This window comes from Xenopus laevis, chromosome 9_10L (assembly GCF_017654675.1).
Source record: "Xenopus laevis strain J_2021 chromosome 9_10L, Xenopus_laevis_v10.1, whole genome shotgun sequence".
Taxonomy (NCBI): Eukaryota; Metazoa; Chordata; class Amphibia; order Anura; family Pipidae; genus Xenopus; species Xenopus laevis.
The window spans coordinates 26,486,462-26,500,383 of record NC_054387.1 but is presented as its reverse complement, the minus strand read 5'-3'; the positions used below and the strand labels follow the sequence as shown (position 1 = coordinate 26,500,383).

The window sequence follows — 13,922 nt, the reverse complement described above, 5'->3', positions numbered from 1 at the left end:
ATATCAGGTCAAAAATCATCCAGATATCTATCACGGGTTTGACCACATGTACACATTGATTCAGTCCTTTCCTGATTGACGAGTATTACCCTGCAGTATAAACGGATGGTTTGCATGATGCCATGGGATAAGATCGCCCTTATTTGGCCCAGCTCATGCATGGCCAAATCAAGCAAATATTCACTTGTTCTGTAATCATACCTCCCAACTGTCCAGTTTTTTCATGGGGCTATCCTGATTTTGACAGCACAGCCTGCAGACCCGGATTGTTGAAAAGTTCAGAGTTTCTCTTGGATCTCCTGTGCTGATGCCTGAAAAAGATATGTGTCTAAAACTTAATTAAACTTGCCAAACAAGTGGATCTTTAGGTGTATGGCCTTACACTTAAAACATTTAATAACTAGAAAATGATGACAGTTTTCCAGCATTTACGGCTGCCTGTTCCAGCCTGCCATTGAAGGATTTTGTTTCACATCAGCTGGATGTCTGCAGCTCTCCAACTGACAGTGGTGCTAATACTGGATTCTATAGTGAAAATCCAGATGGTTCAATTAAAACAATAATTAATAATTAAAACAATAATTAATAATTAAAACAATAACATTAAAATTGTTTGAGCCATGTGTTTGTGTGTAATCCAGTATGACAATTTTCAGTGTCTGGAGCTTACTGTATTGCCTGAGATCATAGAACGTGAGATCACTTACAGCTGAGACATCATGCAAGTTTGATTACAAATTTCAGATGTTTCCTATTATGCAAGACCCTCTCTATAACCCTTTACTCCAACATTCAGTTGTTAGCATTTTCATTTATCAACCGTGTGTGACTTTGACTTAGGGTTTTGGCTACCTTACATAAAGGCACTGCTTTTAGAGTAAGAGTTCTGCTGAACTAAAGAACTTTCTGTACAGCCACAATCTTGGTGAAGCATCTGGGGTTCTAAATCTAGTGGGGATGAAACCAGAGTATGGGTGAAAACAAAGCAGCACAGCTGGAGATGAATAACAAATGCCTTTTTCATTTATAGCAAAAGGAATTTGAGTTATGCTTTAAAGAAGAAAATGCATGAATCTTACCATAGGTATGCAGTGCTGGCCTGTGCCATAGGGACCAAACAACTCACTGTAATTGTCTTGTTCTGTTTAGATTGCACTAATGTCCCCAGAATCTCTGCTGCCTGCAAGGTTAAGTGCTGCATATAATTAATGGCACTTGAGGAACAATTAAAATAGAAGTTGGGGCGGCAAGGAAGGAAATTAATGATTAATGAATGATTAATGGGAAAGGTAGTTTAAAGGGTTAAGAGAACTAAAGAAAGGAAAGGGACATGGAAAGAAGAGAACTCCAAAATCATCACTCCCAGAAGTTTAATTTTGGCAGAACCCAGGAATCAACAAATTTCACAAGTTTAATATAGTTGTGCCTATTTCCTTCTTTTTTTTATGTTTTCATAAGTGGTGTCTTTTTTATTTGTCTGTAGAATGCGCTGTACCAGTCATCACACGAGGACGAAAATGACGTACAAACAATCTCACACAAGTGCCAGGTGGTGAGCCGTCAGCAGTATGACAAATTGAGCCACAACAAGCATTACCAAGACCGGCAGAATCTCTACTACTTGGCAGGGACCTATGACCCGGGAACTGGAAGGCTGGTGACTGCAGAGGGTGTTCCAGTGCTGTGCTGAGGTGGCATGCAAGAGGCAGTATGCAGGAGGGTACCACTTAATATTCAGCACTTCTTACAGTAGCACATTACAAATCTGCAGGTAGCATGTACAAATACACAGACTTCCAATCAAACATTAATGTAGGAACTGATAGGGCTCCCATCAGGCGCTACACTTATGTGGAACCTTGGATTGGTGAGCAGAGCCCTTCATGTCTTACTGTACTTTGGCTTGAATTCTAGGTGCCACTGACTGGCTGAGCCCAGCACAGCAGAATCCATTTTACTCATATGATCTCTTGCAGCTAATGCACACAATGTGAACACAGACACAAAGAGCTTTATGTGTGTTTGCACATTAAAGACGCATGTACATAAAACTGATCTTAAAGCCTGCTGTGACACACACCGTGCATTTCTTTTGTAAGGATCAAACCTTGATCACTACTAATGTGGTCTTACAAAACACTTCAAACAGCTGAAGCATTTGTGCAAATCTTTTGCATCCCATGTGGTGCATAGGATACATGGAGGAGGCAATCAAAGAGCTCGTACGTAGGGGTGTGCTACAAAAAAACCTTAATAATTTGCAAATCCAGGCCCCTACCATATAACCCCCCCCCCATCCTTTCCTGACCCCTCTGCCCTTAAACATTGTGGTTAAAGAAGAGTTTGCAGAAACATTGCCCAATATCTACCCTTCCTCATAACACAAAAACTAAATAATCCCTTCACAGGCAGTAGCGTCTGTAACACTGCAGAGCATGGGCTGTCGTAAAACAAATGCATTACAGACCCAATGTCCTTGAAGGGCTTGATGCAGCAGTGCTAGGAAAAACCTTAATTTGATTAGTAATGCTTTCTTTGACACAACTTACAGTATTATCTGCTTATCTCAAGACTGCTGCTGAATGCCACCGCACAATATAACAGCAAGTAAGCACCTTCCCTGTTCTATACAGGAAAATATACAGGGCCCCACTTTTTATAGAAAGATATTGGGGTTGTAGCCTTGGATATATTCATAACATTATTGTTACGGCACCTAGAGTGTGCTCACAAACTAAATTTGAGTAAGGAGTGTCCATGACAAAAAAAAGTCCTGTTTCAAGGGGCACAGAACCTAAATTGGTCTTTAACCAATTTTTAATTGTTGAATAATGAAATCCTAAAGCATGTAGCAAATTGTACTATTTCCTAGCAAACATGTGCTAACTAAGCCTTTTAACAGAAACATTTTCTTTTCATTTAATTTCATTTGTAATTACTTGTAATTTTTTGTGTGTTTTTTTTTTTATTTCTAATTTATGGTCAACAACCTCAAGTTTCAAGCCATATTCTCCCCAGTACCTCTTAACAGCTTTTCTTCATGAAAGGCAGGATCAGGTGTAATATTACTCTATTTATTCACTGTGTAAATACAGAAATTTCTTTTGGAATTTTTTTATTAACAAAATAAAAAAAAAAAGTGAAAGCTAGTTTAAATAATCCCTCCCCCCTTTTTTTTGCTGTTGCTACAATATAAATTATGCACTGTGCTCCTTCAGCAAAGGCTGAGAATATTAGGAATTCTGTATAATTTGTAATTATAATATGGGTTAAAGAGGAAAAAGCACTTGGGGACTAGGCAGAGACTTGAAGGGGGCAATGGAAGACAATTTAAGTATCTAAACAAATTGTTGTCACATTTAAATGTTTTATTGTTTAAAAAAACACCAAAATCCTGGAAATATGTAAATAGGTTGTCTGAAATATTTTTTTTTGTGTTGTTTAAGACATTTTTTAAGGAAAAATTAAAGAAAAAGTATTGGGAATGTCAATATGGTCCGATGGAATAAAAAATGGAAATATTCTATAAATATATATTATATAAATTAAGCTTTGTCTGTTTTTTCCTTTTTTGTTACCTGGGCAAACAAACAAACGAACAAACAAACAGAAAAAAAAGAAAACTTTGGGATGAAAAGTCCCTACTCAGTTCAATAATAGTTTTATTTTGTAATACAACACTTCTGGCAGAAGGGAGGGTGAACAGTTTTGGTCATCAAATGCACAGAGGATAGGAGGTACTATGGCCAGTGCGTAGGCTATCTGGCATATAAAAATACCTCAAATTCCAGAATCTGTGATTTTGTAATAAGGTTTGGCATGGGTTGGAAGCCTAAGGGGGTAGTGGTGGTTAATTAACTGTTCAGATCACTTTGCCATAAGCTTTGGCACTCAATGAAAGGGTGGAAAGCTGTGCCAACAACCCTATCCCTGGGGCCCTACTACATCAATACGTCTGGAAGTATAGTAGTGGATTCAGACCAGCTGAGGAGAAAAAAAGGTAGCTGGTCTAATAAGTTGCTCAAATATTGTGCCACTGTGCAAATTGGTCAACTGGCCACCCTGCACTTATCACATGTCATACTCTTATCTCTTTTCTTTGCAACTGTCTCTGCTCTCTGTCCTTGATGCTTATAACACCTTTTTTATGTGACTGTGATATCACAACTTAGGGCTGAACCCCACAGGAGAATTTCTAGGACAGTGTCTGATCGACAGACTGCACTTTACAAGTTGAATGCAGTTGCATGGGTCAAGATATAATGGGACTGATAAAAAAATCTGATGTGTAAATTACATGGACATTTTTCCATCTGATGGTGTCTGGCCAACTTTTTTTTCTAGTTGAAATGCAGTGAATGTTGGATGTAGATGCAGGAACAAACTACAACATTTTGACATATAAGGCCAACTTTACATTCTAGCTATGGAGGGTTAAGATTTCATAGGATTCTACAAAACGCATGGTGTTGCGTGGCAAGATCAGATTAAATCTGACCCACAAAATCTCCAGTGTAGTTTTACCTTTACCGAATTAATAAAGGAGGGTAGTCCAAATGGAGGTAATTACACAGGGGGCATTTTCAAGGCTATGGATGCAGCATTACACTTTTTGATGAACATGTGTGGCACTTATTCATTGTGTTTGGATATTAAAACTGAAATAAACTACAATAAGCATGTTTTCTGGCATTGCTCCCCTCATTTGCCATAATGACACTCTTGGCAGGTGCCTCAGCGGCCCATCTGCTTTGGAGCCTCTGACAGGATGTTATTCATCTGTGTGAGAAGGGTCTTTACAGTAGCTCTTTAACATTAACAATGCAAATCGATCAAACTAACACATTTTTGATTAGATAATAGATCCTTTACCTGTAGTTTGGTGTTGCATACCTCCCAACATTTCATAGTCCAAAATGGCAAATCAAGCCATGACCCACATCCAATTCTGTCTTTTGGGTTCAAAAATAGAGAATGTTCCACAAAATGGGAAAACACCTGCCAAGGCCGGGGCCGGTATTACAAATTAACCAGCAATGTAGTTGCCGGTAATTTGTAATACCCTTAACAAAGGCCTTGGCCCTCCAGTGGAAACTTACAGTTTCTTCCTCTTCTGGGCATCGTGCGCCGTTGCCACGCCCATTTTTGCATCACGGTCCCTGCGGCTCCTCCGCTTTTTGCATCATGGCCTGCCCCTTTAGTTCCCGCCCCCCCACACTGGCTGGTAACATTGTTTGGAAAAGGTGGCAACCCTATGTGTAACTGTGTGCTGACTGTTTGTAAATATATACATTTTTACCACATTAATTTTAAATTCTCACGTTTGGTTGTCAATTTTTTTGTACATTTGTTACCTGCATTCTCCCTTTTCCAGCTGTGATCATAATGAACACCTTAGTGCAGTGCTGTCCAACTTCTGTGGTACAGAGGGCCGAATTTTTTTTGCGCTATACATAGTGGATGGCCAATAATGGACGCCAGTGTTTATAAACCACACCCACTTTAAACCACACCCATGTTACCACAAGATCATGTCCATATTAATTATGGTAGCACACCATAAAATCAAATGGTTGGTGCTCACTGCAGGGATATCACTTATCACACATATCTTGAAAAAATATTGTCATATTAAGACATACCCTTAAATCCATATGCCTCCTCTTCCCCTTGGATAACACAGCACCCCCAGCACATGATTAAACACCTTAGGGGCCCCTAACAATAATTTATTTTCAAATGCTAACAAACCCCCAGAACAAATACCAGGCTAATGTTCCACAGGCAGAGCATGGCGCACACAGGCAGAGCACACACAGGCAGAGCAGGGCACACACAGGGAGCATATGGAAGGCAGAACAGAGTAAGACACAGGGAAACCTATCAGGACCACTCTAATATGTACTACATACAGTGACACAGTGCTGGTGCTCCATTAGCATTTAGCATTTGTATAAAGTGTGAACAGGTGAACAATGTGTTCAGTTTCAGTCTGGGTCTAAATTGTGAACAGTACAGGGCTTTAGGGGTGTGAACAATACAGGGAATTAGTTTGAATTTGAGGTTTAAACAATGCAGGGGCCAGTTAATTTCTGTAGTGATATTTAAATCTGACACATGGAAAGCAAACACAGCAGGTAGGTGGGGGGCCACACAAGGGGTGTCGCGGGCCGCCAGTTGGACAGCCCTAAGGTGTGTAGTTTCTGCAGATCTCTGGTTTGCAGAAGTGTCTAGGGCCTCATAACAAATATACCATGACCCATACAGAAAGAGAAGTAGTTAAAATATTAAAATATACAGTACATTCACTTAGCTATGCCCACTAAGCTGAAGAAGAAAGGCAGAAAAGTAATGTAAACAAGAAAAACCCCTGAAGAATAAGAAACAGAATCTGAGGAGCAACTGCAATTTCCTGGAATATCAATGTGTTTCTAATATGTAGGGGGTTATTTATCAAAGGTTTAGTTGATTTTACCTGAAAAAGTTTGAGTTTTCAAGGGTATTTTTCAATCAAAACTCGAATAGCTTGAATCCAAAAATACTCCAGCTAAAACCTGTTGAATATGTTTAATATGAAAATAAAATATTTTTAAAGTAAAACCTGTTGAGGTCAGGGATAGTTCAATGGCAGAGCTCTCTTCAACCATTTGAAGATGTTTATAGCCTTTTTTCGGTGGGTTTCACTGGAAAACTATTCATTCAAGTAATTCGAGTTTTTTCCATTAAATTTTTTTCTTAAATCATTTGAGTTGTGAGTTCATTCGAGGTATAAAAAACCTCACAAATCTCTAAAATTCGATCTTTGATAAACAACCCCCTAAAAGTTAATTTGAACTTAAACTACGCATTGAAGTTCTTTGGTTTGCTGCAAGCAGGCTGTAAAGAGACAGAGGCAACTCACAGAGCCTGTCTAGGATTGATACTGTTGATACTGTTACTGGGTACCTTTCACACACCCATGCTGTAAAATGCACTAATGGGGCCAAGTGATTGCAGCTACCCCTTCTAATTAGTGGAATTGGCTATTTAAACCCCTCCCGTTGCTGTTGGGGTAGATGTGACTGGATTTCACTGAATCCTTTTATACAGTGCCCTATTCATTCATCCACAGATAGGGGCAAGGGAGGGGGGGTACTTGCCCCCCCTGGACGTATACTTCATAATAAATGCTATTCGATTGCTATATGTATATATATTGTTTTTGTTCTCTTTTATATGAACATATATCTTAAAATTACCAATGAGAACCTGTAATAAGCTTATTAAAGGCTTACATCTCGTCAGGTCAGCACCCCTTCAAATAATGGAGCATCCCAATGCCTATTCTACTGCTCAGAGCAACGGTCCGGATTTTCTGCCCCTTCCCTCTGAGACGTTTCCTTCTCTTCAACTGTGTAAGGAACAGAGGATCAGAGTAGAGAATCTCCTTCTGCTGAAGGAATCTGTGAATCTGTCAGGTATGTTTAAGGAAATCTGTCGTCATTTTAAACTTTTTTTTTTTGCATTTTTATAAAAAACATTGCATTTTTATAAAAAACACACATCCATAAACACTGTCTGGCAAATAAAATGTTAATCCACAAATCCATGCATAAGTTATTTTAGTTTGTATTTTGTCATAGGGGCTTCCATTTCTGCTCATTACACATTCATCCTGTGCTGCTCTAACAGCAGGCACAGCATTACCTGTGTGCTTGGAGGCAGCCACTCTGTAATGAAAAGCCAGGTCGCACTATGACATGAGAATCTAGCTGTACACTCCCCCTCCCCTCTCTGTCCATGCGTGTGATGTTTGGAGGAGAGAGGTCACATGGTTTGCAGGGAAGCAATTACTTTTCACTTTCCTACGTCCTGCTCTACAGCTGCACTAGCAGCCCCTCCTCCCACAGACACTATCAAAGCTCCTGCCGTTCTGTAAGTTTGATCTCTATATTCCTTTGGAGGGGGAGCTTTCTCTCCTTGCTGCCATCCTAGTTTGTTTTACTGGTTACTTGTTGGGGTAAAGGAGCTGTGAGTTCCCTCTGCTATCCACCTCACACACACTTTGCTCCTTTCCTGCCTGCAATACTTCTTTTTTCATTAACTACTTACTGCCTCCTTTCTCCTGAGCTATTTTAACCCTTCCTAGACTTCCTCTTAAGTTTTCCTGGTTCTCATGTCCTTATTTTATCCTTTTTTCTATTCCCTGTCATCAGTCCTGAGAGTGTACTCCTGTGTTTCTGCCATTCATTTTTGTGTAAACAAATATAATAAACTATCTATATAAAATATTTTTTCCAGTGCCCAAAATGAATTGTGTGTGTATATATATTTAGTTATTTTTGAAACGTTAAGCTGGCCATAGACGCAAAGATCCGATCGTACGAATCGTGGATTCGTACGATTTTCGGACCATGTGTGGAGAGTCCCGACATTTTTCGTCCATCGGAGATCGGTCGTTTGGTCGATCGGACAGGTTAGAAAATTGCCGATCGTACGATTTTCAGAGGGAGACTGTCACTAGTGTTGTCAGACATAAGTATCGTACGATTGCTGTCAGGGGCAGAACATTTGGTGATCTGTTCTTATTTGATCGGAATGGTAAAAACTTTGATCTGAATGGTTAGTGGAGGGTCGGGAGATGGGAAAGTCCGATCGTACGTTGATTCGTACGATCGGATCTTTGCGTCTATGGCCAGCTTAAGTGGGGGCAGTGATCACAGGACTATCTTATTTCAGTCCTTCTGAAGTGGCGTCAGTGGGAGCTTATCTTGATTCCTGCCTATTGTTCAATTGACAGGCTCAGCAGACAAGGCTCTATTTACATTACAGCAGCTTGTAAGAGGGAGGGGTAATGACATCACTCCAACTTGCAGTGCAGCAGTAAAGTGTGACTGAAGTTTATCAGAGCACAAGTCACTTGACCTGAGGGCAGCTGGGAAATGTCAAAATGTCTAGCCCCATAGCAAATTTTAAAATTAGATATAAAAAAATCCATTTCTTGTTTTGAAAAACGGATTTCAATGCAGGATTCTGCTATAGTAGCACTATTAACTGGTACATTTTGTAAAAAACATGTTTTTCCATGACAGTATCCCTTTAGCTTAGAGTGTAAATGCCAGTGTTTGTGTGTGTGTCATATGTGCGTGTATCTATGTCTGTGTGTAAAATTAACTGTTAGTGTTAATGTGTGTGTGTGTAAGGGCAACTGGGTGTAAGAAGGTCTGACAAACTGTGTGAGTTATAGAGACTATGATGAGCCTGTGTATAGCTGTGTAACTACATTCATTATTGAATTTTATAGGTACAGGTTGGCTGCTGATTTTGACTACTACAGCCATTCTCTCATGTGCATTTGCCACAAAGCACATTAACCACTTCAGTTCCTTGCCCTGCTGCTCCAAGGTATCCCCCACCTATCCATGGCCTCACTCTATTCACTGTCCTCTTTTACCCTTTCCCTTCTCATTCTGCTGAGTTACCCCCAAACTCACCTCTCTGTCTCTAATAACCCTCTGCCTCACTCTATGAGGTAAATGTACTTGCCTCCAAAAATCCGCTTCGCGCACATTTTGCCAGACGTAAATTCGCCTGGACAGCGCTAATTCACGAAGATCCGAAGTTGAGCACAGGGTACCGAACACTTGCGAAGTTGTGCTAATGATAATACGATCAGCAGTTCAAAGTTACGCTAGCATTGGCTAATTTTCATACGGCGTGCAGTTAAAGTACAATGGACGTATATGTTGCAGCAAATACAGTACACTACACAAGGCCAGGGAACTTTAATAAAATAAAATAGAGGTGTTATATTGCCCTACACATGTGCTCACTGCATGTGTGCCATATGTAAGCAAATGTAGGGGGGAAACTGGGTACCCTAAAAAAAATTTACGCACTTTTGCAGGCTATCACCCTGAAAAAAGGAAAAGACTTTTCCCAAAAAAAAATCTCAACAAAATTTCAAGTAAGTCCTGTCTACTCCATTGCACTTCGCCTGGTCTGAGGTGGTGAAAGCAAGTCTGGCGATAGAGGTAACGGTCAGTTATATCAAAAACGTAGTAAATTTGCGTGGTAACGCTCTTTCGCCAGAGCGAAAATTAGTCTAGCGTAAGAGTCTAGCGAAATTACATTAGTTAGTAAATCACTGAAGTGCCAAAATGACGTCACGCTGGCGAATTTTTGCCAGTGTTAGCCACTTTGCCCTTTAGTAAATTTCCCCTTTATATCTGTATAGATAGAAATATCTATAATATTATAATATATATTTTTGCACCTCACTCCCCTCTCCTGCTCCTGTCCTGAATCCACCTCATTGTTTCTTTTTGGATGACTTATCTTTTAACCATACCTCGCAACTATTCCGTTTTTAGAGGGACAGTCCTTCTTTTGACAGCTCAACCCGTAGTCCCTCTTTTGTACTGGAAAGTTCAGATTTTTTATGCACTGAACAGCCAGAAAAAAAAAGTTTCTAACTTAACTGGCTTTTGGCAGAGAGCCCAGAACAGAAACAGCAGAAGATAAGATACTTTTGTAACAATTTCTAGATAAGAAAATAAGTAATTGTAACAATAATACAAGAGAACAGGTCCCTTGGGAAAAGTTAGACTCACAGCTTAAAGGACAATTCATCTTCATTAGCAAAACTGTAATAACTGGAAAAATAAACACAGAAATATGTTCAAACTTTCATAACCTGCAAAATTTTGTAAAATGAACATGGTAATTAGGGGTGTGTGGCCACAAAGTGGGTGTGGTCAAAAATCCATTATTTACAAAATGTTGGGAGGTATGTTTTAACCCTTCTACCACTCTGGGAATAAAGCAGCTTTCCCCTAGACTGAAATAGAATGTATAAATATAGATTCTATACTAGTGACATTTTGTTGTGCACAGCCTATTCCTGCTGTTGTTACTCTACTTTATGTACGGTAGAACCCCAATTTTAAATTTTTCAGTGTGAAGTCAGGGAAATGTATTGATGGGACCACAAAAAATGGTATAAAATATGGAAAAACTTAAAATGAGGATATGTAAAATGAAGGCTTCACTGTATGTATCCAGCTGTAACTAGAACTCTAGAGGGAATAACATCCTACAAACCGCTGGCTAGTAATTGTGTTAAGAAAGTAGAAAAGAGCAAGTGCTGTCCTGGCAAACAAGGAGTTTGTGTCACTAATAGAATGGCAATGTTATACATGTGCAACACTTACTACTTTATACTGTAAATTTATAGAAAAGCTGTTGTTAGGTTTGTGTGGCAATCAAAATATGGGTACACTAATTTGTGTAATATGTTTTCTTCCTTGCCCCCCCTGGAAATTTTTCTGAGGATGCCCTTGTTCATATTAGTAATATTGTTTGTTTCCCATGGATCAAGTACAGAGGTTAGTTGTTTATGGTGTATGGGAACTGCTGCTGGATTCTGGATTCTGTTGACTTTAATTTATTCATTAACGTGGGGGAGGGTATTGTAAGTAATGTATCTGTATTTGCAGATAACACAAAACTATTCAGGCCAAGTATCAACAGCAGTGGACAAACTGCCTACCTGGATGACTAAATTACATGAAATTCAGCCACTTCACCTGGGATGTAAAAATATGCATTAGGCAAATCCATAATGGAGAAGCATCTAGAGGTACCTGTAGATAATAAACTTGGCTGTAGCAAGCAATGCCATTCAGCAGCTACAAGGGCAAACAAGGGTTTTGTACTGCAAAAGGAGTATACATTTGTGGGAGGAGAGAGTAATTCTTCCCCCAAATCACTGGTAAGGCCCATCTAAAATATGCCCTCCAGAGCTCAAACTGGATATTATTGAATTGGAGAGAGTTCAGAATAGTACAACTAAGCTGGTTAAGGGTATGAAAAGTCTCAACTATAAAGAAAGACTGGCAAGTTTGTGTTGTTTGGAGAAGAGGCACTTAAGGGTAGAAATACAGTAACTATGTACAATTATATGAGGGAATCTGAGGCTTTATTTACCAGTAAGTCCTTCTAGCAGACACGGGGACATCCACTGAGATTAAAAGAAAGGAATTTCTGTTTTTGAATATGCAGATGAGGGTTTTGACTTTTCTCTGGATCAACTAGCAGTTGGGTAGTTGATATTTAGATGAGACAGAAAGGTTTATTTTGATTAGTATGTATCTTTTTACAGCCTTAACCCTTTAAGTGCCAGCAGAATTTCACATTTTGGTTACGTGAAATGCCAGCCGTTTTTGAAACATTTTGTGCTCTCTCACTTTAGGGGCATTTTCTGAGGGGAAACCTATAGTTTACCTAGGAAAACTATACATTGTTTTTTTGCGGTAGAAACTGAGCTTTCTAAATCTGCTGAGTTTTCATGTATTTCCACCTGTGCAAAAAAATTTATAGTGCTAAATACCAAAAAAAAATGAAAAATTACCATTTTTCATCGTATATCAATTTATACCAGAAAAATATTTCATTTTACGGATGAAAATCCAACTGATTTGGAAAGCCTTATGTCTCTCGAACGTGCCAATACCAGAAATGTATAGTTTTAGGGAGATTTAGGACTTCTGTACAGCAAAAACTCCCGGCAGTATATTACCGAATTTTGAAAGCACTAAGGCAGAAAACGGCATGCTTTAGATTCCAAGGCAGAAAATCCTGAAACCGTAGGTTTACCCCAGAAAACCATACATTTTTGAAAAGTACACATTCTGCCGATTACAAAATGGGTTAGCACATCCAAATTGTTCAGGACTTTACTTCAGCTACTGAGAAGTCAACACATTGACTGCATTTTTTGTGGGGTAAAAACACAGAAATATATGTTTACCCCCCAAACCCATATATTTTTGGAAAGTACACATTCTACAGAATCTAAAATGGGTACCCATGCCTTTCTGCTCCAAACTACTGAGTCGCAAGGCTTTCCCAAAATTGTCGGTTTTGGTGAAATATCTGAAAATTGCCTCAACCCTTCAACTTCCCAGCACCATATCACCCATGTATCATTACGTACTAAGAAAAAGCACCCTAAATATGATTGCCAGGGTTCCTCTGAACATTTTGGTGGCCATTGTTCATAAGTTTACCAAAGTATCTGGCATTTAGAGGCCCCAAAATGAAGTCAGCGCATACAAACAGTCCCGTGGGTAACTTCAGCTAATGAAAAATCAACACATTGACTGCATTTTTGTGGGGTAAAAACACAGAAATATATGTTTACCCCCCAAAACCCATATATTTTTGGAAAGTACACATTCTACTGAATCTAAAATGGGTACCCATGCCTTTCTGCTCCAAACTACTGAGTCGCAAGGCTTTCCCAAAATTGTCGGTTTTGGTGAAATATCTGAAAATTGCCTCAAACCTTCAACTTCCCAGCACCATATCACCCATGTATCATTACGTATCACAAAAAAGCACCCAAATTGTGATTGCCAGGGGTCCTCCAAACAGTTTGGTGCCCACTGTGCATAGGTTTACCAAAGTATCTGGCATTTAGAGGCCCCAAAATGAAGTTAGCGCATACAAACAGTCCCTTGGGTAACTTCAGCTAATGAAAAATCAACACATTGACTGCATTTTTGTAGGGTAAAAATACAGAAATATATGTTTACCCCCCAAAACCCATATATTTTTGGAAAGTACACATTCTACAAATCTAAAATGGGTACCCATGCCTTTTTGCTCCAAACTACTGAGTCGCAAGGCTTTACCACAATTGTTGGTTTTGGTGAAATATCTGAAAATTGCCTCAAAGCTTCAACTTCTCAGCACCATATCACCCAAGTATCGTTACGCACCAAGAAAAAGCACCCTAAATATGATTGCCAGGGTTCCTCTGAACATTTTGGTGGCCATTGTTCATAAGTTTACCAAAGTATCTGGCATTTAGAGGCCCCAAAATGAAGTTAGCGCATACAAACAGTCCCGTGGGTAACTTCAGCTAATGAAAGATCAAC

At 39.3% G+C, this 13,922-nt stretch overlaps 1 protein-coding gene across 8 annotated transcripts in view; it reads left to right on the top strand.

Moving 5' to 3' along the window:
- The window catches only part of bahcc1.L (BAH domain and coiled-coil containing 1 L homeolog), a 220,223-nt gene extending 216,674 nt beyond the window's left edge, over positions 1–3,549 (top strand). For all 8 annotated transcript variants that reach the window (XM_041576469.1, XM_041576471.1, XM_041576470.1 and 5 more), the window contains one exon: positions 1,484–3,549. In XM_041576469.1, the coding sequence (XP_041432403.1) occupies positions 1,484–1,690 (207 nt within the window). In that variant the 3' untranslated portion in view covers positions 1,691–3,549. The remainder of the gene's footprint in view (positions 1–1,483) is intronic.
- The last annotated feature ends 10,373 nt before the right edge of the window (positions 3,550–13,922 follow it).